The 27509-nt window shown below is 36.2% G+C and overlaps 2 protein-coding genes across 2 annotated transcripts; both read left to right on the top strand.

The window, feature by feature from the left end:
• LOC114323875 (uncharacterized) lies at positions 1-27230 on the top strand. Its single transcript, XM_082916097.1, has 5 exons — positions 1-287; positions 7472-7630; positions 8046-10415; positions 10500-10865; positions 26748-27230. The coding sequence occupies exons 3-5, from the start codon at positions 10305-10307 to the stop codon at positions 27093-27095; spliced, it is 825 nt and encodes a 274-aa protein (XP_082772223.1). The 5' UTR covers positions 1-287; positions 7472-7630; positions 8046-10304; the 3' UTR covers positions 27096-27230.
• Positions 8647-10231, top strand: LOC114323863 (putative disease resistance protein At4g27220). Its single transcript, XM_082913192.1, has 2 exons — positions 8647-8970; positions 9113-10231. Exons 1-2 carry the CDS (start codon positions 8647-8649, stop codon positions 10229-10231), a joined length of 1443 nt encoding a protein of 480 aa, XP_082769318.1.
• Positions 27231-27509: the final 279 nt, after the last annotated feature.

Consider the following 27509-nt stretch of genomic DNA (forward strand, 5'->3'; position numbering starts at 1 on the left):
AAGTCAATCTCATTTGATTGATAATTGCAAAGTTAAAGTTTCAAGTTGTCACCTCCCATCTATTTTATTTTCAAATTTTCTTCGTTGGGGGAAATTCAGAGTCCGAACAAACTATCACTCCAATGGCTATTGTGCAAACAATCGTGACACTAATCTTAATTCCAAGCCTCAACTCAGAAAACAAACAGGGCCTTTGTTGATAAATTTTTATTGGTCTTCTCTCGTCTGCTTCTTCTGGATGGATCTTAATGTCATCCTCAACTCTTCAAATTTTGTTAGCTAATAAGGTAATAAATATTATTTTCTTTTCTTTTTACTGTAGATATTATTCTGATCATTTGCTTTTTAGATTTTGATCACTGTATTTACTGATGAGAGTTTGGAGTTTAGATCTATACTTCAGCTACTAATTTTAAAAAACACAATCAATTTTCATATTTGTTCTTCTTAAAACAATATTGTTTTGCTGTATGGTTAATGAACGATCTGTTTCTTCTTCCTCTGTTATTTTTCTTGTTGTGTGTAATTCTTTTCCCCCCTTTTATTTCTTGATCTTGGAGTGAATAACAGTAATTGGGAGCAACGGAAAGTGTGATTGAAGTTTGGTTTTTCAGAAATTATTTTACGGTTTCTTGTTTTTTTTTTTTTTTTTTTTTTTAATAAACTTTTGGAAGGAAAAAAAAAAAAGTTCACTTTAATCTTTTAATTTGTTTTTAATTTAAATTATTATTCTATTTTCATTAAATAAATTTGATGGAAAAAAAATATGTTTTAGTCATTAAATTTAATGTAGGTGTACATAAAATGTCTAAATTAGATTTTTCAATGAGTTTAAAGATTAATATATATATATATATATATTTTTTGATAATTTATTTAAGAAAAATAGACAAATAATTTAAATTAAAAGATTAGAATTTACATCAACAAAATTAAAAATGTAAGATTTATTTTGTTCCACTATTCAAATCTTGGAATTTTTTTTTTTTTTTTATTGTAATTTCTCTTATTTTTTAATATTTTATTTAAAAGTTCATCTAATTCACAACCGTCGAGGGGATGACAAACAAATACATTTTGTGTAATTTCCATTCGGATTGGGTAAATTTTTGGGAAGAGTAACACCTGTCAACCCTTCTTGATGGTTAAAAATTATCTTCTAACTTTTAATCCATTTTGAGTCATGTCATCTCTCATCTTTTTTACACATTTTTTAAAAAAAAGTCAAAAAGTCAGTTTTTAACCACCATCTTCCCAATAAAGTTTTATAGATATTTATTCTTGTATCTATATTTTATATTGTTTAACTTTTATCATTTATAAGCATAAAATATTAAGAAAATTAGTAAAACATTCTCCTCCAACTTTTGATAGTAGAAGAGATCTAATATATACATATATATATATTATTAGTTAAGATCTCTCAATAATATTATTAGAGAAATTTCAACTCGTCGCATATTTCTTTGTGATGAATTTCTTTGATGAGTTGAAATTTCTATGTGAAGGTGAAATTTTTTTGTTAAATTTCTTTTTGTAGAGTTAAAATTTTTCTGTGATGTGCTAAAATTTCTTTGTGCCTAAATTTCTCCGTAAAAAATGTTGAGAGACTATGACTATTATGAAAATATTGAGCACATTTTATCTTATAAAATCTTAATATCAAGAATCTTAAACTAAAAATCTCTAAATTTTTTTTTTCTTCGTGATTATTTATTTATTTATTTATTTTGTTAAATTCACTTTTCTTGAACTTAAAGCAGAGTTCCAAAAAATGTTAGGTTTTATTCTTGGCAACCCCGTTTGACAAAACTCCTTTCAATTGTATTTATTTTCGCACTTTTATTTCAGTGAGGCTATGAGTGATTAGATGCGAATCCAACACGAATTGTGCTTTTTAGAGAAGTTTGTGATGCTAATGCTTTCAAGATTGCCACTTCGCTGATTATGACGGGGATCGATGGGCAGCGCCCCCGAAGCAAAATGCAAAAATGCATTCCAAGTTGCCTGTCCGCTCGAGCGGACATACCCGCGCTCGAGCGGAGAATCCTTGGTTCCAGCAGTTTTGGTCGCCTGCAAAAGTACTGAGATGTGTGATTTCGCGCTCGAGCGGGCTTTCTGGCGCTCGAGCGGACCTCTGTTATATCACGCGCATATTTTGCTGAAGACGCTCGAGCGGGCTGTTGGGCGCTCGAGCGGAGATCGCGGGACAGATTCTATAAATTCGCGTGTTGGGTCAGATTTTAGGATTACTACTCCAGATCTTCTTTTTGGGTTCTAGGGTTTATATCTGGGGATACTTTGTGAGTTTTCTTTGATGTTTTGTTGAGTATTCAACTCATGGTTTAAAGAGAGTACATCAAAGGTTTTTGTTTGCTATACAAAAGAGAGAGTTGTTCTTCGGTAGATTCTGAAGAATTCGAGCCTGAAACTTTGGTGGATTCCGGGGTGGCTCATCGTAAAGACAATTCCGAGGTGAAGATGGGGTTGGAAGAGGCACATAGAGGTTGGTTCAATTAGGCGTTATGGATTCGCTAGGTAATTGAGAGTATACCTGTGTAATTCCTTTAAATCTTCTTAGTGGATTGTTCTTGTGGCTGTTGCCCATGGTTTTTTTATCACAGTTGGAGGTGTCCAATTGTGGTTTTTTCCACGTTAAAATCGTTGTGTTTCTTTGTCTTGATTGTTTGATTGGGATTGTTATATTTTGCTTAAAATTGATACATAATCACAAATCAACATCTAGGGGATTTCTAGAATTTTTCAATTGGTATCAGAGCAGGTCGTTCTATTTTTTTTTTTTTTAAAAAAAAAATTCTTTTAGAACGAGATCTTGTTTGATTTGTGATAATGGATACAATTCGTGAAGGAAATTCTATGGTTCGACCACCCCTACTTGACGGATCCAATTATTCTTTTTGGAAAGCTCGGATGAGATCTTTTTTAAAATCTATTGATGAAAAAGTTTGGCAATCCGTCATGAATGGGTGGACTGAACCAACAATTACCGTTGATGGAGTTACAATCCCCAAACCAATTGATAAGTGGGACATAACTGATTACCAAAATAGTAGCTGGAATAGTAAAGCTATCAATTCTCTCTTTTGCGCTGTCACACCTGAAGAATTTAGTCGTATTTGTAATTGTGAAGTCGCAAAAGAGGCTTGGGATATCTTACAAACTATTCATGAGGGCACTCATTCTGTGAAACGTTCAAAACTTCAAAGGCTCACATGTAGTTTCGAAAACCTTTCAATGAAAGATAGTGAGACCTTTGATGAATTTTATGCGAAGTTGAGTGACATTGTAAATTCCAGCTTCAATTTAGGTGAAAAAATTCCAGAATCCAAAATTGTGGGAAAAATTTTGAGATCCTTGCTCGATCGGTTCCAATCAAAAGTTACGGCTATTGAGGAGGCTCAAGATGTTGACAACCTCAAGCTGGATCAGTTGGTTAGAAATCTTCAAACTTATGAAGCACATAGAAATTTCAAAAAGAAACAAAAAAATACTATTGCTTATAGTAGTGCTCATAAAGTGGTAGAGGATTCTGATGAGGATTGCGAGATAGATTCCAAGATTACGGCTGCTTTTGTTAAACAATTTAAAAAATCTTTTTTGAAAAAGAATCCTAATCTTTTGGAGTCTACTTATTCTCATAAATCTAAAGGCAAAGATAAACTCAAAATTAATCCTATAGCCAAGAAGGAGAAAGGAAATATACAAGGGAACTCTGAAAGACTCCAATGCTATGAATGCCAAGGATTTGGCCACTTTGCTTCAGAATGCCCTACTCGTTTGAGGAAGAAGAAAGCCCTCGCTATCACTTGGGATGATGAATCAGAATCTGATGAAGATGAAAGTGACAACGAAGATCAAGGCGAAGAGGGACATAAACAATTCCTTGCTTTCATGGCGGCTTCAGAAGCTGAAGGACAAACAGATTCTCCGAAGAGGTCAGTTGAGAATATCACTGATGATGAATCCTCGGAGAGTGATCATGAAGAGCTTGAGCAAGCTTATGAAAAGTTGTATAAGGAGTCTCTTAACTTGTTCAAATTGAATGACAAACTCACAAAGAAACTCAAAGCATGTGAAAGTGAGAATGTCAAACTTAAGGAGGAGATTTCCGAGGCCAGGATTAATGCCATCAAGATAGCTGATGATCGACAAGTTCTTTGTGCAAAACTGTTAACTTGTGAGACAGAGAGGAATGAGCTACTGCAAACCCATGCCATGTATGAAGAAAAGATTGAATCTCTCGAGATGTCACAAGTTGCTTTGGAAGAACTAATGATCAAAAAAGAGGAAGAACTCAAGTGTGCTATGGCTACCATTGGTCTTTGGAACAAAGGATCAAAGACTTTGGAGGATATTATTGGGTCTCAACAAATGAGTTGTGACAAGAGTGGCATTGGCTTTGGTGGTAAGAAAGAGCAAAAACAGAGTGCTTCAACATCTCATGATACAAGAACTCAAGGAAAGAGAGAACAAAAAATTCAACATAAGGATGGACTTCTTAAACTTCCTAGAGTTGGTAAGGTAAAAGAAAAGAAGGTACACCCTGTTTTTATTTGTCATTATTGTGGTATGCATGGTCATATTCGCCCTTATTGTTATAAGTTGTATGGGAAAGTGTATTTGCCTAGACCTAGGAATAGGAAGTTGGAAACCATGTCGAGACGGGTTCCTATTGCAAGGGAAAGAAACCACAACGTCAAGACACCACCCAAGAACTGCAATTCTCACAACTTTGTTCGTACTAAAGCAGTTTGGGTGAGAAAACGTGACTTGTGTTAATTTGTTTATTTGTTTTAGCTTTTGGGTTTTGTGTGTTGTTTTTAATGAAAAAAAAAAAAAATGTGTGCTTGTTCATTTTTTTTTTGTCTTGCTTTATTTTTGAGAAAAAAATCCCAAAAAGATTTTCTTAGTATGGTTTTGCAAGCTTGAAATTTTTGAGTGGTCCTTGGTGCATATTGGATTTGATGAGAATATCCATTACTTGTTAATATATGTGTGCTTTCTGTGGTCATTACTCATTTTGGAGTGTGTTTTTTTTTATTAGTATGTCTCATTCTGTACACACTCTTGGATTAGCAAATTTTGGAGTCTTCCGCCTTAGTGATTATTTTTTTTATGGACTTCTGGCATTGTATCTTTTGCTTTTCTAGAGGAATTGACCTATACTAGCATATCTTGGGTGATGTTGAGTCTCTTAACCACCTACCATCCTTTTGCATCTCCATGGCTTTCCCCTCGATTCTTTGTAGTCCAGCCATGAGGAAAAGGCTACCCCAGAGTCACCAACCAGGCCATCCTTATTATATCCATGCTTCTCTGATTCGGTTTCCATACTCTTGAGCGTGTTAGCCACCAATGATTGTGCAAAAGAAAAAGAAAAAGAAAAAGAAAAAGCAAAAGAAAGAGAAGAAGACAAAAAATGCAAAAGAAAGAAAAAATGTGCAAAAGAAAAAAAAAAAAAGAAGAAAAAAGATTCATTGATTGAGGGGGAGCCTCCGCCTTTACTCACCAAATATCCCTTGATTCCTAGTGGTTTGACTTTCCTTTGTTGTGCTTAGATTCTCTTGTCGGAGGTCCAGCTTTCATATCACTACTAGGATTGAATCTAGTGTTTGTCGAACTCCAAGAGTCACACACACACTTTTTATCATGGGATCTATGCTTTTCACTTAATGCATCACTTTCTTTCATGAGGAATCTTCTACAAGCTGCGCACATTGTGTTTTCTTGTAATGGTGCTTCTTGGATAATCTTATGTGTTTTAAGGTACTAATCTGAAATTCCTTGCTTGCTCCTCCATATTATTTTTATCGTTTTCCTCTTGTTCACTGTTTTCAGTGTTTGTGGTTGCTTTTAGTGAGGGGGAGTTTGGTTCATCTTGATTTGGGTTGGTAAGGGAGTTTGATTTCTCATTGCAAGAGTTGTTTAGCATGAACACTTTGATATGTTGGCTTTTGAGATTGGCTATATGTTTTGCTGTTGCTATGAACTATTTGCCCTTCTTGTATGTTCATGGTATTTACATCGTCATATCATTGCTTGTGTGGTTTATGGTCTTGCTTTTGTTGTTTGAGAGTTGTTTTTCATGAGTCTTAGTTTTCATCTATTCATGTTTTCCATCTCATGTTTCAAGTTAATCGTGTCATATGTCTATTGCTTTTTCATATACTCTTGTGGGATTAATAGTTGTTTTGGAGATTGTGGCACTAATAACTATTTTGCAGATCATGACCTTGAGAAAGAAATTGGCTTTTGTTGGCTGTAATGGGTTGGGGTGTTTAGGATTTTATTTGTTAGGTGTGTTTTGTCACGGCATTGCCAAAGGGGGAGATTGTTAGGTTTTATTCTTGGCAACTCCGTTTGACAAAACTCCTTTCAATTGTATTTATTTTCGCACTTTTATTTTAGTGAGGCTATGAGTGATTAGATGCGAATCCAACCCGAATTGTGCTTTTCAGAGAAGTTTGTGATGCTAATGCTTTCAAGATTGCCACTTCGCTGATTATGACGGGGATCAAGCTGCCCGGTCAGCTCGCGGGGGTCCAGGGGCCAGCGCCCCTTGGCGGGTCCGGGGCAGCGCCATGGCGGGGTCGAGGGGCAGCGCCCCCGAAGCAAAATGCAAAAATGCATTCCAAGTTGCCTGTCCGCTCGAGCGGACATACCCGCGCTCGAGCGGAGAATCCCTGGTTCCTGCAGTTTTGGTCGCCTGCAAAAGTACTGAGATGTGTGATTTCGCGCTCGAGCGGGCTTTCTGGCGCTCGAGCAGACCTCTGTTATATCACGCGCATATTTTGCTGAAGAAGCTCGAGCGGGCTGTTGGGCGCTCGAGCGGAGATCGCGGGACAGATTCTATAAATTCGCGTGTTGGGTCAGATTTTAGGATTACTACTCCAGATCTTCTTTTTGGGTTCTAGGGTTTATATCTGGGGATACTTTATGAGTTTTCTTTGATGTTTTGTTGAGTATTCAACTCATGGTTTAAAGAGAGTACATCAAAGGTTTTTGTTTGCTATACAAAAGAGAGAGTTGTTCTTCGGTGGATTCTGAAGAATTCGAGCCTGAAGCTTTGGTGGATTTCGGGGTGGCTCATCGTAAAGACAATTCCGAGGTGAAGATGGGGTTGGAAGAGGCACATAGAGGTTGGTTCAATTAGGCGTTGTGGATTCACTAAGTAATTGAGAATATACCTGTGTAATTCCTTTAAATCTTCTTAGTGGATTGTTCTTGTGGCTGTTGCCCGTGGTTTTTTTATCACAGTTGGAGGTGTCCAATTGTGGTTTTTTCCACGTTAAAATCGTTGTGTTTCTTTGTCTTGATTGTTTGATTGGGATTGTTATATTCTGCTTAAAATTGATACATAATCACAAATCAACATCTAGGTGATTTCTAGAATTTTTCAGGTTAGTAGAGCTGCAAGTTTTTAACAGCTGAACTACTCTCACATTTGCAGGTAAGTTTTAATGTTCAAAATCCTCATTCATTAAAGTTGAATTGGTCCCATTGAGCATCAGAACTCATCTTATGCGGTTGTAACAATTGCTACAACAGAGCTGAGGATCTTCAACTCCTCTCATTATCTTCTCTGCAAAAGATAACCTACAGGCTACAGGTCAAATACATTACCACATTCTCTCCAATTAATTGTTTGCTTTCTAGATCTACCATTACAAACCATTAAATTAATTTAAAGCTCTAAAATTATATAATATAGTAAAAAATGAATTACCAAAAAATATCATCCACCCTTCTCAAATCACAAAAATTAGCCTTCTATACAATGTTATTTGTAGATTTACTGACTGATTAATCCAGTTTTGAGGTAAATTAAAAATTGAATCAGTCTTTGTGGTTTTAAAAATTTAGAAACCAAACTAAATCAAACCAAGTGAGAATTAGGAAATTTGGCAAGTAGAGCTTCTTTTCTTTTCTTTGAGAAGCAGGGCTAAAAGAAAAATGAACTCTTGAAGCTAAACCCTCTTGAACTTTGTTTTCCTGTTATCAACATAGTGTCCTTTTGTTTTCAGCAATTGACAAAAAAGATACCAAAATGATTGGTTTGGGCGACATCGTTAAAATGTTATGTTCAGACGGTGTCCTAAAAGCCTGCAAAACTGGCTGGTCTCACGTTGGCTATGTGATTCACTATAAGAAGTACATTCAAAAACTTCAAGATGAAATTATAGGGCTTGAATATGATTGGAGAAGGATTGATGGAAGTGCCCACAGAGCCAGAGACGATGCAAGAGTTGTTGAGAATGATGTTTGGCAGTGGCTATTGTCTGCGTATGGAATGCAAGCAGAAGTTGAGGTGTTTCTACTAGACATGGTAAGGGAAAACAATTGGTGTTTCAAATGCTCGTGTCCAAATATATATTGGCGTTACTGGCTAGGCAAGGAGTCCAAAAAGAAGACCACTCGTGTTATTAATCTAAAAGGGGAGGGCGCCAAGTTTATGACATGCCCAATGTCACACCGCGCACCTCTCCCAGATGCTGGATTCACATTCTCTGCAAAATATGAAGCAATTCAACGAAACGCATCTTTGAAGAGATCATGAAAACATTGGAAGATCCAAGCATTAAAATGATTTGCATTTACGGACCAGGTGGTGTTGGCAAGACAACAATGGTGGAAGAGGTTCGCCAACTAGCAAAGAGAAATAGGCTTTTTGATTCTGTTGCCATGACAACTGTGTCCAAAGGTGTGGTAAAGGAAAAAGTTCAAGGTGAACTCGCAAGTCAACTAGGACTAACGCTAGATAAGTTTGGAAGAGCAGGTAAACTATTGAATAGATTGAGCAATGGGCGAAAAAACCTTGTAATTTTGGACGACATTTGGGAGCCACTTGATTTGGCAGAGCTTGGAATTCCTACTACAGATGGTGGTGACAATGAGCCACTTATTAACTTGCCAGAAATTGGAATTCCTTTTACAAATGGTAGTAACATGGTCTGCAAAGTTGTGATAACGTCACGGAAACAACGTGTGTGCCAAATGATGCAAAAGTCTAATGAACTGAAAGTTTTCCCAATCGAAGTGTTAAGAGACACAGAAGCATGGAGCCTATTTACGAAGATGGCTGAAATTTCAGTTAACTCTGGAATACCCCCTGCCAGCAGAAGACGTGTGCAATGAATGTGGAGGCTTGCCAGTTGCTATATGTGCAGTTGCAGCTGCATTAAAAGGTAAGAGCAACTATGTATGGATAGATGCACACACACAGCTGAAAAATTCAAAGCTGAGGGATGTAGTGGATATTGATAAAAAATTGTTCTCCTCCTTAAAGTTGAGCTATGATTTTTTAGAACCCAAGGATGCACGGTCATGCTTCTTGCTTTGCTCTCTGTTTTCCGAAGATGCTGAGATTTCCATTGAGGACTTGGTGAGATACAGCATCGGGATGAGGTTGCTTGATCAAATACACCTAAATACAGTTGAAGACGTCAGAGCCAGAGTACTTGCATTGGTTGATGGGCTCAAATCATCTTGTTTGTTGTTAGATGGCATAAACCCAATTGGGGTCAAAATGCATGATGTTATTCGAGATGTTGCTATATCAATCGCGGAAGATGAGAAAGGATATCTAGTGAATCATGATATCAAAAAGTGGCCAGAGAAGGGCACATATGAACATTACTTGGCAATGTCATTAAGGTTCACCACAACTATCTGCGAGCTTCCCAATGAGTTGGAATGTAGAGGACTCCATACCTTGGTGTTGAAAAGCAACAATGACTGCTCACGAACAGATGTTCCAAACAATTTTTTCAATGGAATGGAAAACAATCTTGAAGTCCTGGATCTGAGTGAAATTCCTCTAGAGAGCCTCCCATCGTCACTTCCAACATTAGTCAAGCTTCGGTTGTTGTCCCTAAATGGCCTACTGAAGATAGACATAGGCTTAGCTCTATTGGGGAGATTAAGGAACCTTGAGATACTTAGCCTTCAAAATATGGAAAAGGTTCTGCTTCATGACGAAGATGGAACAGGGTTTTCTAAATTGAAGTATCTTAAAGTTAAAGAATGTTCTGATGTTGAACATCTTCTTTGCACACCAGAAATGTTTCTGAAAGCTCAGCCACAAAGTCCACCACGGTCTCTTTGTAACTTGTGCAAATTAATTGTTAAAAGATGTAGATTTACATTTCTATTCTCCCTCTCCGTTGCAAGAGGCCTTGTGCAACTCCAATATCTAAAAATCAGAGACTGAGAATACGGAAGAAATTATTAGAAATGAAAGACAAGGAGATGATGAGGAAATTATTTTTCATCATTTAAAAAAAATGGATTTATGGAAGTTACCCAACCTCAGAAGCTTCTGTTCGAGCACGAAGAACACTTCAACAATAGAGGCAAACAATTCTAACCCTTCACAACCTCTCTTTTGTGAAAAGGTTTGCTTTTTAGTAACTTTTTCTGTTGATTTGGCAATGTTTGGTAATTGAAAGAACATAAGTTTGATCTATTAATATTTGCAGGTGGCATTCCCTGCGTTGGGGGACTTGGATGTTTCGGGTTTAGATAAGATATCAGGGATAGCAGGGGACAAACAAGTAAAACACCCAATCAAAGAAGAAGAGGAAGAATCCTTTTGGAAACTAAGGAACCTACCGTGTCTCCAACGTCTACATATATTTGGTGGTAACAACTTGAAAGCAATAGTAGTAGCTAATAAGGAAGGAGGTGCCTACGATAAGCCTCTTGTTTTCCCTAAACTGTGTTCTCTACATTTATATAATCTGCGGAATCTGAAAAGTTTCTATGGCCATTGTGGACCTAAAGAAGAAGAGGAAGAAGAAGAGGAAGAAGAATATCTCCAACCACAACCCCTCTTTAATGAAAAGGTACGACTACAATAAGTTTTATAAGTTCGTAGAGCTACAAATTTTTTAATCAAGTCATAATCTCATAAAATACTAGGTGTTAATACTACCTCACGTGATTAAAAATTCAATAGCTACATATCTATAATATTTACCCTATAAATTTACTCAAGACCTTAAATGAATGGTCTAAATGCATTTTATATATGAATCCACAACACATAAGTTGAATTTGAACCATCTATCTTCATTTTGGATAAATTTCTAGTTTTTTTATTTTATTTTTTTATTTCAAAGATTTATTGTTTTTTTTTTTTTTACCCATATTACTTTTTGTCATAAGGCAGTTTACCAATTTTTGTGGTGCTAGTTATTATTAAATTTTTTGGTTATGTTAGTTATTATTGAATTTTTGGTTATGTTAAAAAAATAAAAAAATTATGATTCTTTTTTTTTTGGGATGAGCAATGTTATGCATTTTTGTGATTTCATTATGACTACTCGTGATAAAATTATGAAATATTGTATGGAGTGTATGTAAACTTCCCTTTATTAACCAAAATAAGATTGATAGCACCCAAAAGATCTTAAAACATAATTAAAGTTGACTCTGAAACAGAAACCTCAGACATAAAATTATCTACCTCAAGAGATAATATTATTTCCTGACCTTCTATTTCCTAATCCCAAAACTTACAAATTAATTCTTACATTATGTTTGGTTCTAAGATTTCTTTAGGGAAGTTTAACAAAAAAAAAAAAAAAAAGGAAAGAATAACGAAGTGAGATGAACTAAATATTTTTATTTTTACTGGTTAAACTAGAAAAATGAAAGAAAATAAATAGCCCAGTTTGGTTAGGAGTTTTCAAAAATAATTTTTTGAGTTTTTAATTCGTACTCATGTATTTTTAATGATTTTTTAAAATATTTTAATCATTTTATTTTAAAGTTTTTAGATTCACTTAATCTTAATATACTTCAAATATAAAATTTGTACAAAAATCTTTAAAAAATTTCATTGAATACAACAAAATACAAAAATTTATTAATTTATTATTTTTTTTTGTATTTAGTGAATTTTTTAAAGTCTTTTTCAAAAATATTATATTTTTTTAAATATATCTATTGTAGGTATATCTAAAAAATAAAAAATGTATGTAAAATATTTTTAAAAATCAAAAAAAAAAAAAAAAAAAAAAAACGCAATTATCTTGCGAAGTAAGTTAAAACCAAACAAGGTCATTATTTTTCTTTTCTTTTCTTAATGCAGAAAAAATGAACAGGTACAAATACTTTTATTTTCATGTTTCTACTTTTCCTCGGTAAATCTAGATCTAAACATAGCATAATTGTTTAAGCTTTTAAAAATAATGTCCTAAAACATTTGGTGTTAGAAGGATAAAATTTTATCCTCAACCCAGACAATATATTTGTTGATAGAATTATGAACTCTGTTTAAACATCAATTTGGGAACGGCGGATCATAATCCCTTATTGTGAGAAATATTACAATTGGGTGTTTGGCATATCAAATATATAGATATTGAAATAGTCCTAAAATTATTTTTTGTCATTTGATGAAGTTGTTCTATGGGTAGATTACACCCCTGGTCCCCCTACTTTGAGCAAAATTTTACTTTCGTCCTCCAAGTTTGAATTTGAATAATTTGATCCTTATATTTTTAATTTTGTTGCAATATGATCCTTCCATCATACATTATTAATATATTGAACTGGAAAAAAAAAAGATAAAAAATAAAAAATAACGTGCAAAACTAATGGGATTAAAATGGAATTCAAAACAAATTATGGGGACACCGGTATATTACATCGGTGGTCCTTGTAGTTTGTTTTGAATTCCACTTTAGTCTCTTTAGATTTTTTTTTTTTTCTTTGTTGGTTCCAAATTATAATGGTAAATCATAATAGTAAGTGACAGAAGGGTCATATTGTAACAAAATTGAAATTATATAGACTAAAGCAATTATATGGACTAAATTGTTTAAATTAAAATTATTAGCCGGTTTATTGATTTCGTACCATTAGATTCGCTGAATATCAAATTGGAAAAAATTTCAGTAGAGTAGTGAGAAAAAAATTGCATTTTCATGATAGTACAACTCTCTTATGTGCATTATGCAAATTCATTTTTATGCTTGATACAATTAAATCTATGTGTCAGAGTTGTGTAAAAAAAAAAAATTTATTTGTAATGCAATTTTTTTTTCCACTACTCTATGCATTTGCAATTTCCATATCAAATTGGAGGTCGTGTCAGTGTAATATTTAATTAAGAAAAAAAAATAATGTACAAGTTCACTTTTTAGACTTAATGATATGTAAGTGAGATGATTGATTAATTGATAATGAGAGAGAGAGAGAGAGAGAGAGAGAAATAGTCCATGAAAGTGATTTTGTTGGTTGATAATTAGATTTAAAAAGTGAGTCTTAACTTTTGAGTTAAGATAACACTACTCCTTAATTTATTAGTATGCGGGTGTATATCCATTAATCTTATGTTAAAAGCAAATGCAAGGAACTGCATAAGATTTACGATTTTTATGTGAAAAATTCAAATAACAAAAATTATTAGACTAAATATCTAGCCAAGCAATCTACCTTTTGTAAGAATAAAATACAGAGTTTGAACTTATAACTAAATAACTATGGGGTAACTAATTAAGCCTAATTAACCACGCGAGTTCAATTGATCATTTCTTTACTTTTACTCTGCTATCTGGGAGGTTAAAGGAATCAATTTTACCAAAGACATCTCTCTGTGGTTGTATTGTGTTATTTATTGGTTCTATTATGGGTTTTTTGATTGTGGTATTTGTTTAGCTTGAGTTGTTTTTTACTTTTTATTATGGGTTATTTCTTGTAGTGATTGTTGAGCTATTGGATTATAATTGTCCAAATTAATGTCATTATTTTTATATTTATAATTAATATTTGATCAATTGACAAAATGTAAAACAAAATAAAAAAAAAAAATTAACGAAGCTACTATAAGAGACTAAAAATTTTCAAAAATAAAACGATAAAAAAAAATTGTCTTACACAAAATTAACTAAGGGTAACTAAGATATTTTTCCTCTTAATGTTATTTACACATTTTTTGTTACTCCCCTTGTCCTAAATTGTTTGTTTATTTTCACTATTTCAAACATCTTAAAAAATCATTTAGATATATATATTTCAATGATTTTGAAAATTTTATCTACATGAATTAATTGATATACTTTAATTTGTGAAAATATTGAATTTATAAAAATACATTATTTACTCGTGTAAAGGACACAAATGTAAAAAATAAACTAACAATTTGGAATAGATAGAGTATATCTTAGATTTTAATGGATAACCTGATGTGTCTCCATACTTTGTAATGTTCTTCTTTATATTGACCAATCCTTTCCCCTCCCAAAATACAATGAAGTTGTTTAAATGGGCATTTGGAGACATTTTTTTAAAAAAACTAATTTTAGTTTAAAAAATTTTAAAAATTATTTATTATTAGTTAAAAAATCAAATATCACGTCAACTTTTTTACTTATTAATAAAACAACTTTTTTAACAAAACCCAAAAAATAATTTTAATAAGTCAACTCCAAACCCAACCTGTATATAAGTTGAGGAATTTTCAAAAATGAAATTTATTAAATATTTGTCTACTAAATTTATGCAAATTTGGATTGGTGAACATTTGAAGTGATGATTACAAATTGGATAGGAATATAGATCATCCATCTTGCAGCTCTGACTAGAAAATTAAAATGCACTGCTTTATGTGTAAATTTCTATTGAAAGAACGTAAGCTTTTTTTTTTGTTTTTTTTTTTTTTGAACTCAAAAGAACATAATAACTCAAAAGAACATAAGTTTGATTTATTAAATTTTGCAGGTGACATTCCCTGTCTTGGAGGTGAAGATTTAAAAAGATGAAACATTGGAGATGTATCAAATTTAAATTTTATGAAAATTTAAAAAGATGAAACATTGGAGATGAAGTGAAATTTGGTATGACAAGGTAGTTTTTTAAAAGATTTTGATGAAAATTTAATAAAAGAATTAGAATAATTCATATCATATCAAATTGTTTACTCAAATTTAAAATCAAATTAGATGAAAAATTTAATGAATAATTGAAGATGGTCTTATGGTCTCTCTACTATCCCTTCCCTCTTCCCATGCCCCATCACCAACCACCGCTACCTCCCTCTTCCCCAACCCTCGTAGCCAACAATCAGCCCCAGCCCATGCAATCAACCACCGCCTCTCGCACTACCCACTCATTGTCTTCCTCCCGAGAGTCTCCCAACAACAATCCCACCACCGTACAGCCTCTATGGCTAATCCTATACTGCCTCGTCATCATTTCTAGTTTCATTTGTTCATTTTGGGCTCCATTCGACTTGAAAAAAATTCTTACCATTAGTCTACAACTCATGGTGCAAAATTGCGGGGAACTTCATTACCTAATTGACAGGTCTTTTTGCAAGCAACATAGTGTGATTGGGTTTCTTTATAGCTCTCAACCATCTCAATTGTGGCCATTGTTGATTAGGCTGTGGCAACAATGACCACAATTGTTGTAGAAATTTCAGTGGTTGGAGGTTGTAGAGGAGAATGGTGTTACTATGGGTGGGAGATACCAGATGGAAAGGAAGAGAGGGGGAAATTGAGACCTAGAAAACATATAAGCTCCCGTCCGTATTTTATCTCTTCATATCCATCAATATTCCTCTTGTGGGTCTCAATTCAGACTCACTTTAATAATTCAAAACGTCTACTTCATAGGTTTCACAATAAAAGTTATTCATATAAAAAATTAGATTTATCGGATAACTATAAACATAGAAACAAACCACGTTTTGTTTTACAAAATGAATAGTTTAATTTTACAATCTTATTTGCTATTCATTTTATAAAACAAAATATGATTTGTTCTTATGTGTATAGATGTCCGATGAAATTAATTTTTTATATGGATGACTTTTATTACGGAACATACAAAGTAAAAGGTTCGGATCATCGATGTGAGTCTGAATTTAGACCCACAAGAAGAGTATGGAGAGATGCAAGTATTGAGAAAAGCTTATCCCAAAGAAGTCTTTTTCAAGCAATAGATAATCTCTCTGTATGGCCCTTAACCATCTTAGTTTATCTTGGTAGTCAAACCTGACACCGTTGATTGTTCTAGAGACAAGCTAAGAAATTGAGGGGTGGGAAACTGAGAAGGGTAAGGAAATTATCCAGTGCTTGACAGCTTAAGAGTGTATGAGAATATTAAACTGAACTAATATAGGTGGAAAAAGACAGTTAGGTGGAAAAAGATGGTTGGCTGCAGTAAACTTAAGATTGTATGAGAATATCAAACTAAACTGATATGGATGGAAAAAGATGGTTGGGTGCCGTAAACTTAAGGTTTATGGCTCAACTGTGAAGACGCTATTCCCTTATTTTTATAGTGTATATACGGGGAGTAAATATTTTTCACTTTCATACTCCTTACATCTAACTCTGCGTTGCTCTGAACAATGTCGTATTACTAGAAAACATAACTCAGGTGAGCTACTCGACAAGTGTGGTGCTAGAAAACCCCTCCAATGGTCAAATTAACACCATTGGAAGAAGAAGGAATATATAGAGAGAGTAATCAGAAATTGTAGACCTTTTGTATGGAGGATTCGTGCGCCTTATATAGCTTACTGCCTTACCTTCCAAGTTTATGCACGCACTACCTCGCTCATCCTTTCTTGGACGCATGGATGTGTTATCCTCTCTTTTCCATACATGTGTACGCGTCAATATTATCAAACAACATTGGCTAAACCTCCAAATGATATTGGCGCGTACTATTGACGGGTTTTCCTCTTTACATTCCAATTGGACCACGTAGCATATGGCCGCCAAGTTATCCTCAACCGAGCTAACTCCAACAAGTCTAACCCAGACCACTTCACGTTCGAGCTAACTTTGGCCAATCTGCTCCTAGAGGGCTTTATTAGCCCAACTCGCTATATTTAACCCAATCAAGCTCCGTTTACTCGTTGCTCGGATGAACTCTGCATGGCCATTTACCTTGACTGAGATTCTTAGCTCGGTAAAGAGTCGCCCCTCATCATCCTAGCCCGGTCATTCTTCAACGCGTGGGCTTAGCTTGGCTAAGATTCATCGCCCGGTCTATATTCAGCATGTGGGCTTAGCTCAGCCCGTGGTCCAAGCTCATTCAGCTTGGCCCAACACCCATTTCATGCTAGCTCGGTTGCACGGTCAAAGGCTCATATGAGATTTAGGTCGACCTGTAACGTCCCGAAATAAACACAATATACTCGTCGCATAATAACCAATAAATAGCAACATAAATGAATTGATAAGCTTTCATTAATCAAAATTTGATATACAAAAGGTGACACATGCGATATACATTCATAAACAATATATCTTGAATCTACAACATGTGTTACAAGATTATGAAAAGAAATGAGAGCTAAACAGATAATCATACGCCCTAAAGGCTTACATCTTTCCAAGTCAACACTTGGATACATCAATTGTGAGTCTTAAGCTCAATACAGATAAAGCCCTAGGCTTGTACAAAATTAGATACAAAATAACAACACTGAGCCTTCAGCTCCATAGTTCTCCTAAGCTAAGTCCTTGGTGGAGGCATATCACCAGCACCTGAAAACAGTTGGGTCAAATAGGTTGGAGTAGTGGGAAACAAGGAGAGAACAACTATATATAACAATGAAACCCAAATCCAAAACATCAAATAGGTTGGGTCTAAACTAGAATCGCTCTAATATCCTCCACCGATAGCTTAAAACAAATATCTCTAAACAGATAAGTAAATTTCATTAAAGATACACTTTTCCAAAATCTCAAGATGGGAGTGACAATACATATCCAACTACGCCATCATCATCAATATTACTTCAATTTCATAATTCTCAACATCATTTCCATTTTCTCTTTACAATCTCAAACATTCATATTTTAGGGCAAAACCCCTTTCTCTTTGAAAATCAATTTCAATGTAGAAAATACCTCATTTCAACATGTATCAACTCCAATTTCATACCCACAAGCTTTTCCAAGAAACCATTTGAAAACCTCTTTTTTTTCATTTTGATTTCAAACCCTAGATTTTACCGAAAATTCGCAAACCACTATAATCTTTTGCAATAGAAAATAACTAAGGTAAAACTCATACAAGAGTGTGAAGAATCCCTATTCAAGCTTAGAAGACACGAGGAATAGTGAAGAGACTCCAATCACGTCGAAAGCCAACTTTGTTCGAATCAAAACGAAGCTCTAGGTGAGCTATACCTTTTTAACAAAGGGAGTAGGGTGAAGAAATCACTAGATCTTGGTGTGTTTGAGTGAAATCAAAGAGTTTTAGACAGAGAGTGAGAGAAAATAGGTTTTGAAATTGTTAGGTTTTTATTCTTAGCAACCCCGTTTGACAAAACTCCTTTCAGATGTATTTATTTTCGCACTTTTATTTCAGTGAGGCTATGAGTTTATTAGATGCGAATCCAAACCCGAATCGAACCATGCAGAGAAGTTTGTGATGTTAATGCTTTCAAGATTGCCACTTCGCTAATTATTACGGGGGTCGAGCTGACCGGTCAGCTCGCGGCCGAAGCAAAATGCAAAATTGCATTCAAAATTGCATGTCTGTCGTTGCTCGCTCGAGCCAAGGAGTTCTCGCTCGAGCGAAGGCTTGCTCGCTCGAGCCAAAGAATGCGTGCTCGAACCAAGGATTGCATCCATACAAAAACCTGAAAGAGTGAATTCCTCGCTCGAGCCAAGGCACTAGTAAAAATCATGAAAAATACACTCCTCGCTCGAGCCAGCAAATCATCGCTCGAGCGAGCCTCAGAATCCGGATTTCTCAAGGAGTTTGTTTTCTTCCCAATCTAGGATTACTTTTGGTTCTCTATAAAAACTTGGTTTTCTCCCAAAACTAAGGTATTGATTGAACTCCTCCAGATCTTCTTTTTGGTTCTTAAGGATTATATCTGGGGATATTTTGTTAGTTTTCTTTGATGTTTTATTGAGTATTCAACTCATGGTTTAAAGAGAGTACATCAAAGGTTGTGTTTTGTTCTACAAAAGAGAGAGTTGTTCTTCGTGGATTCTAAAGAATTCGAGCCTGAAGCTTTGGTGGATTCCGGGGTGGCTCATCGTAAAGACAATTCCGAGGTGAAGACGGGGTTGGAAGAGACACATAGAGGTTGGTTCAATTAGGCGTGGATTCGCTAGGTAATTGAGAGTATACCTGTGTAATTCCTTTAAATCTTCTTAGTGGATTGTTTTGTGGCTGTTGCCCGTGGTTTTTTTATCACAGTTGGAGGTGTCCAATTGTGATTTTTTCCACGTTAAATCGCTGTGTCTCTTTGTCTTGATTGTTTGATTGTTTGATTGGGATTGTTATATTCTGCTTAAAATTGATACATAATCACAAATCAACATCTAGGGGATTTCTAGATTTTTCAGGAATGTTTAGAGAGAGAGAGGTGAAAAAGTGACTCAAAAAGTGACTTTATGAACTGATATATGCATAGTTCGCTCGAGCATAAGATGCGTCACTCAAGCGACTAGACACAATAAATTTTACCACTTTCGCTCAAGCACAGAATGCAAACTTCAAGTAGTTTTGCGGACAGAAGTTATCGCTCGAGCGAAAGAAGCTTCGAGTGAAGGAAACTTCGCTCGAGTGAAGAATACAAACTCCTAGTATTTTTGCAGACCTACAAAAGTACTGGAGCTTCACAAAGACTGCTCAAGTGCATAGGTACAAAGTGTGCTGACTTGGTCAATCGATCAACTACCACCCAAATGGCGTCGTTACCCCATTAAGTCCTTAGAAGACCCATAACAAAATCCTTTGTGACATGCTTCCATTTCCATTCGGTTATAGGCAAGGATTGCAACAAACCTGCTGGGCTTTGATGCTCGACCTTCACTTGTTGACAAGTAAGGCACCTTGATACAAACACGATCACAGTCTTCTTTATACCTTTCTACCAAAATTGGCGACTAAGGTTATGATACATCTTTGTGCCTCCCGGGTGCATCGCAAAGCATAGTGGTGAAACTCTCGGAGTACTTTCTCACGACAAGACTTCAACACGAAATGATGATCAAGGTATCTAACACTCGAGTCAGAATAGACGTTCAAGTCTTTCTCTACCCTTTCATTAGAGATTTTCTCTCGTAGGATTTCTACCTCAAGATCACCCCTCTACACTTCTATCACTCGGTTCACAAGTGTAGGTTGTGCAACTATCAAAAACAAGGCTGCAGACTCAACGGACTCGCCAAGATGCAAGTCAAACTCACCAATAGCACCTAACATCTCACATTCCCGAATGGCAATACTACATACACTGCTAATGGATTTCCTACTTAAGGCATCGACCACAACATTGGCCTTCCCTGGATGATAATGCAACTCAAAGTCATAATTTTCTATAAACTCCATCTACCTTCTCTGCCTCATATTCAAGTGTTTCTGTGTAAACAGATACTTTAGACTTTTGTGATCGGAAAATACTTCAAACTTCTCACCATACAAATAATGCCTCCAAATCTTCAAGGCAAAGATCACTACTTCTAAATCTAGGTTATGAGTAGGGTAGTTCCTCTCATGTGTCTTCAACTGCCGTGAGCCATAAGCTACTACTTTCCCCTCTTGCATCAATACAGAACCCAAACCTGCCCGTGTAGCTTCTCAATACACCGAATTGCCCAAATCCCTCTCCGGAATAATCAATACTGGAGCAGTGGTAAGTCTAACCTTAAGCTCTTGAAATGACTTCTCACAGGTCTCACTCCACACAAACTTAATTCATTTCCTCATCAATCTAGTCAATGATGAAGCGAATCTAGAGAAATTTTTCACAAACCGACGGTAATACTTGGCCAATCCCAAGAAACTAGGGATCACAAAGGCACTCTTAGGTTGTTCCCAATCTTGTATGGCTTCTATCTTGGATGAATCTACAGTCATTCCTTCCCTAGATATCATGTGGCCTAAGAACTTAACTTCTTTAAACCAGAATTCACACTTCTTGAACTTAGCATACAGTTTGTAGGCTCCAAGCAACTCAAGCACTACTCGTAAGTGTTCCTCGTGCTCCTCCTCAGATGGTGAGTAAATCAAAATGTCATCCACAAAGACGACTACAAAGCGATCTAAGAACTCAAGGAAGATTCGATACATCAAATCCATAAACACGACTAGTGCATTGGTTAACTCAAAATGCATCACTAGGAACTCATAATGACCATACCGTGTACGAAATGCTATCTTCTGGATATCTTCCTCCCTTACCCTCAGCTGGTGATAACCCGATCTCAGGTCTATCTTAGAGAAACAATAGGTTCCTTCAACTGGTCAAACAAATCATCTATGCGCGACATTGGGTACTTGTTCTTAACAATTACCCGGTTCAATTTTCAGTAATCAATACAAAGTCACAAGGCACCATCATTCTTCTTTGCAAAGAGAGCCAGTGCTCGCCAAGGTGACGCATTAGGGTAGATAAAACCCTTATCTAACAATTCCTGGAGTTGAATATTCAACTTACTCAACTCAGTGAGTGTAAATCTATATGGTGCCATAGAGATCGGTGTCGTGTCAGGCACTAACTCAATAGAGAACTCAATGCCACAATGAGGTGGTAAACTGGTGAGATCCTCAAGAAAAACATCCAGTATTCACAAACTACCCTTGGCAAATCAACTCGGACCTCGTCACACTCACTACCTAAGAAGTTTGCAAAAACACAACTAAGCTCACTCCGACCACGCGAATCATACACCGGTGATAAAACTCTATCGGCTCTGTCCCCCATGAAATAAAAACAATCACCGCTTAAGGTACATACAGTAACCTTCTAACAGTAACAATCTATGACAGCTCGATACGATGATAACCAGTCCATACTCAATATAGCGTCAAAACTCAACATGTCAATCAACACAAATGCAAAAGGGAGTCGACGACCGGCAACCTGTATGTCACAACCCTGACACCCCTGTTCCAAAACAATTTCACTACCAATAAGTGACTCTACACTGAGTGGAGATGTTAACCAAGCCAATTCTAACCCCAAAGGCGATGCAAATGAAGATGAGATAAATGAATGGGATGCACCCGTATCAATCAACGCATTAGCAATATAATTGCATAACAAGAAAGTACCTCTCACTACCAAAGGCACTGGTACTAGGTCTAGCGCGGTAACAGCATACACACCCCCTTTAAGTCTCTGCTCTACTTGCTCACCTCTCAAAGCATACGTCTGATGCACTGACTGAGCCAAAAAGGCTTCCTGATTGGCCCTTAAGGCCTGAACTGGCTGTGTAAGCTGGTGGCTCTGTGTCTGCCTCAAACCAGATGAACCAGGTGTGCCACCAAACTGAGGGAAAAACCTCTTCAAATGCCTTGCCTGTTTACACTGATAACAAGTGAGCGGCTGCCCTCTCTCCTGACTCTGGCTCTGAGAATGAGTCGCAGATGAAACAGACCGTTGCCCTCCTCGTCTTTGAGGGAAAGCTGGAGACTTGTGGCCCAACTAGCTACACTTAAAGCAAGTGAAATCTCCCTGACCACTTCTCCCAGAACCCGAACTCAGTATTGGAAAAGTGGACCTTGATTGTGCTCCCTAGAACTGCTATGAGGTAGAATCCCTTTGCCTCTTACTGTCCCCCTGAACATCCTGACTCCTCCTGGAGCCCCTTATTTGCTCATCCTCCATTTTCATCACGGTCTCAAGATGAACTATCGACTCTACAAGTCACCCGTAATCTCTAATCATTGAACCGGCTACCTTGAAAAGAAGGTCAGTCCTCATCCTTTTCTCGAACTCCACACAACGGCGCTCCTCTGTCGCCGCTAACTTTGGTGTAAACCTAGAGAGGCTAGTAAAGGCTACCTCAAACTCGGCTACAGGTGTGTTGAGCTACTTGAGCTTTGAGAATTTCTCCCTCAACTTCTCTCTAACCGTGGGAGGTAAGAACTTATCCTGGAAGGCATTGACAAAGGCCTCCCAAGTCACCCCAATGCGCCCATGCACATACTTTCACCATTGATCCGTATCTCCCTTTAATTGGAAGGATGCCAAGGTCATTCTCAACCGTCGTCCTCGATGCCAAGCATCTCGAACGTCTTCAATATCTGTCCTAGCCACTTATCCGTCTTTAAAGGCTCATTAGGGTCACCTAAAAACTCGTCCGGATTAGACTGGAAGAACTCCCACTTTAAGAATGATGACCCTACCTCAATTACTTAGGCCTGGACTTAATTCTTAGCCTTGAGAATGTCTATGGATTCCCGCAAAGCCCCAGCCATTTCACAGGCCAAAGCACCCATGGCCTATTGACCAATTGGTTTAGCCATATTGGCCTGACCAACCCCTTCCTCTTGTGCCAGAATCTCATCCGGTAAAGGCACCTCATGCCTTCTAGGCCTACCATGCCTACCACTACCATGTCCACGTCCTGACATCCTAATAAAGGTAACAAAGGAGATTAGCACATTTACAAATGTGCCAAAGCTAACTCACTCACATCCTAATGTGATGCGCAATAGTAATTCACTCCACATAAGCACGTAATCACATAAACACATAAGAATTTCCTTCTTAGATAATGATTGTCCCGCGACATTGCTAGAGTTCCAATTAGAAACAGCAGTGATCGCGTGCTTTTCTAATAGGACTTCTAGAAACCTGTAAACTCAATCAACATCTTAGGAATTAAACCACATACCCATATAATCACATAAGCATGTTATCACTTAGCATTACAAAACATACAAACATCTCTATCAAGCGAGATAAACCCATTGGGGTAAGAACCACTTCCCACGTACCCAAAGTATTCAAACTCAGTAAGCTCTGATACCAAGTTAATGCCCCAAAATAAACACAATACACCCATCTCATAATAACCAATAAATAGCAACATAAATGAATTGATAAGCTTTCGTTAATTTGAGTTTGATATACAAAAGGTGACACATACAATATACATTCATAAACAGTACATCCTGAATCTACAGCATGTGTTACAAGATTGTGAAAAGAAATTAGAGCTAAACAGATAATCATACACCCTAAAGGCTTACATCTTTCCAAGTCAACGCTCGGGTACATCAACAGTGAGTCTTAAGCTCAATAAAGATAAAGCCCTAGGCTTGTACAAAATTAGATACAAAATAACAACACTGAGCCTTCAGCTCCATAGTCCTCCCAAGCTAAGTCCATGGTAGAGGCATATCACTAGCACCTGAACATGATTACCTATAACCGAGTGGAAGTGAGAGCATGTCACAATGGATTTTTTATGGGTCTTTCCGAGGACTCAATAGGGTAATGACGCCATTTGGGTGGTAGTTGATCGATTGACCATGTCAGCGCACTTTATACTTATATGCATGAGTGACTCAGTAGATTATCTAGCTGACCTTTATGTTAGGGACATAGTGAGGTTTCACGGGGTCCCTATAACGATTATTTCAGACAGAGATCTGCGTTTTACGACTCATTTGTGGCAGAGCCTACAGAATGCCTTGGGCACGAGATTGACTTTTAGCACCGCATATCATACACAGGCTGATGGACAGTCAAAGCGCACCATTCAGATTCTAGAGAATATGCTTCGGGGTTGTGTTCTTGATTTTAAAGGATCGTAGAAGAGGCACTTGCCCTTTGTGGAGTTTGCCTATAACAATAGCTTCCAATCGAGTATTGGCATGGCACCGTTTGAGGCCTTGTATGGCCGACCGTGTAGATCCCCTGTGTGTTGGGCCGAGGTGGGCAATGCACCTATGTTCGGTCTAGAGTTAGTCCGGGAAACGATGGAGAAAGTTACACTTATCCATAAGAGGTTAGTCATGGCTTAGAGTCGTCAGAAGAGCTATGTCGACCGTAGAAGAAGACCGTTATCCTTTGAAGTGAGAGATCATGTCTTCCTAAAGATATCACCTAGATGGGGTTTGATGAGGTTTGGAAAGAGTGGGAAGTTATCTCTTAGATTTATTGGGCCTTTTGAGATCCTAGAACGGATTGGGGAGGTAGCTTATCGTTTGGCCTTGCCCCTATAGCTCTCCGGGGTTCATGACGTGTTTCATATCTGTATGTATCGGAAGTATGAGTTGGATCCATCGCATGTGTTGGATTGGACCGAGTTAGAGGTAGACAAGGATGCCTCGTATGAGGAGAGACCAGTGAGAGTTTTGGATACTCAAGACTAAGTCTTGCGTGGCAAGACAATTCCTTTGGTGAAAGTGTTATGGAAACACCATGGGGTCGAGGAAGCAACTTGGAAACATGAGTTAAAAGTCCGTGAGAAATATTCAGACCTATTTGTTGGTACTTGAACATGTTTTGAGAGTTTTATTGTGTTAATATAATGTAAACATTGTACATTTTTTGGAAATGTGAATTGTATATTCAGTATTGAGAACTTGTTTTTTTTTTTGGGTAAGTAATATTGAGAACTTGTTTATCATGTTGATATGAATGAACGACTGGTGGATGGGTCATGGTGATGAATTTGAATTATTATCATTGTTATAACTGGTTTAAACTTGTTTTTAATGTTTATTTTAAATTTTGGGGACGAAATTCCAAAAGAGGGAAGATTATAGAGATTCTAGTTTGGACCCGACCCATTTGATGTTTTGGATTTGGGTTTCGTTGTTATATACAGTTGTTCTTGCTTTGTTTCCCACTACTCCTTGAATTTGGCTATTGGGTTGTGTTGCTTGTGTTTGGAACAGGTTGGTGACTTGTTTTTCAAACTTGTGTTGCCCAAATTTTTGTTCCTTCGCTCGAGCGACACTTCTTGCACTTGAGCGGTCTTTCCATTTGTCCGGCACAAATTCCCCTTTCAGTGTAGTTACAATGGTGCACACCATGAAATGAAAAAAAATAAAAATAAAAACGATACTTATGAAATATTGTGATTATGTTATAAATGTTAAAAAATTAAGAATTTTTTATGGTAAAGTTACCAATTATGTTAGGGAGTGGGAAAAAAAATGAAAACCCACAATAAGGTCCTGTTTAGCAATTTGGTTTTTTTTAGTGACTTTTTAGTTTTTTTAGTGAGGTGAAAAATATTAGTATGTTTGAAATGAATTTTTTAGTTGAATATATATTTGTGAGAAAAAAAAGTAATTGATTAATATGTGTATTTTAACATTTTGACTCCCTAATTTTTTTGTGACCTTTGATTATTTTAACTTAAAATAATAACCAAATTAACGAATTTAAAAAAAATAAAATTTATTAATGTAGTGTTTGGTTCATGGATTTGGGTAAAAAAATAGAAAGGTAAAAAAAAAACGTGTATGAAATGTAGTACCTGAGTTTGGGAGACATGCTAAAAAGATGCGATTAGGTTGGTGAACATTTGAAAGGATGATTACAACTTGGATAAGATTCATGAAAATGCAGCATCCATAATGATACCAATAAATCATCCATCTCACTACTGTGACTAGAAATTCAAATCTATCTTTTCATGTGAAAATTTCTATTGAAACAAAGAGAGGATACTCACTCTTGCATTTAGTCGTGGTCCTTATAAGAGACAGTTTAATTAACACCATCAAACAGGTGACAAGCCCTAATTTGTTTATTTGTACCTTGTTATTATGCAAAAATTAAATCAGTTCTACTATTGATTGCAATCAATGAGAGGAAAGTATAAAAATTAAATAGATAGTAACAACTTTTTATACAACTTATTGTTTGTTCAATTGTTTAAGAGATGGAAGCTCTTCCCTTTTATCTGTCCTTTTTTTTCTTTTTTCTTTTTTTTTTAAAAAAGCTAATAAAATTTTCCTTATTCCTTATGTTATTATCAATGATACAGGTTGTGTTTCCTTGCTTGGAAGAGTTGAGCATTCGGTCCATGGCCAACATTGAACAGATATGGATTAGCACACCTCCAACCAACTCCTTCAACAAACTAACAAGTTTGTATGTGTGCAAATTTAACAGATTAGTGTATGTTGCTCCATTAGAACTACTTGGAAGTTTGCAGAATCTACAATCCATTTGTATAACAGAATGTGAGTTACTAGAAGAGGTATTCAAAACCAGAAGATCAAATGTAGGGGAAGGAATAGTTTTAAGAGATGAAGCAACAAGCAAACAAGTTGAAATCACTCATGTGCTCCCTCAATTAGAAAGGGTTTTCCTTAAAAATTACCATGTTTGATAAGCTTTTGCTCTGGGTATAAATTGGCACCATCAGTACAATTGTCAATAGAAGAATGTCCCTCCTTGAGACCCCTAATGTAAGAGAAAATCAATGAATCTTTCCATTCCAATGAAGAGGTATGCCATTGATTCTTATTTATAGTTATCCAAATTGCACACCCAAAAAAAATGTTTATCCAAAACCTTCATATTCATTATTATTAACTTTGTCTAATACATGCTTATTGGTTAGAGTTTAACTTCTTAACGGCTATGCCGTAAATTTCTAGTTTACAGTTAACCAATAGAAGAATGCCACATTAGCTAATTTATGGTACACAAATAGTCACATTATATTCCCTGTTTGGCTCTGTTTCTTGGCCCATTACCCTGTCTTCCTCCCAATCTGGTTTCCTCCACCATGGAACCCCCA

Source organism: Camellia sinensis, chromosome 2 (assembly GCF_055761805.1).
Source record: "Camellia sinensis isolate YWXY chromosome 2, ASM5576180v1, whole genome shotgun sequence".
Lineage (NCBI taxonomy): Eukaryota > Viridiplantae > Streptophyta > Magnoliopsida > Ericales > Theaceae > Camellia > Camellia sinensis.

What these genes read in the sequence shown, in the direction of transcription:
- LOC114323863 (XM_082913192.1), top strand. Translation starts at nt 8,647, where the DNA reads ATGGTGGAAGAGGTTCGCCAACTAGCAAAGAGAAATAGGCTTTTTGAT. An exon ending in TTACAAATGGTAGTAACATG is followed by an intron (nt 8,971 to 9,112) that starts GTCTGCAAAGTT and finishes CTGAAATTTCAG; the next exon opens with TTAACTCTGGAATACCCCCT.
- LOC114323875 (XM_082916097.1), top strand. Translation starts at nt 10,305, where the DNA reads ATGGATTTATGGAAGTTACCCAACCTCAGAAGCTTCTGTTCGAGCACG. An exon ending in AACCTCTCTTTTGTGAAAAG is followed by an intron (nt 10,416 to 10,499) that starts GTTTGCTTTTTA and finishes TAATATTTGCAG; the next exon opens with GTGGCATTCCCTGCGTTGGG. An exon ending in AACCCCTCTTTAATGAAAAG is followed by an intron (nt 10,866 to 26,747) that starts GTACGACTACAA and finishes TCAATGATACAG; the next exon opens with GTTGTGTTTCCTTGCTTGGA.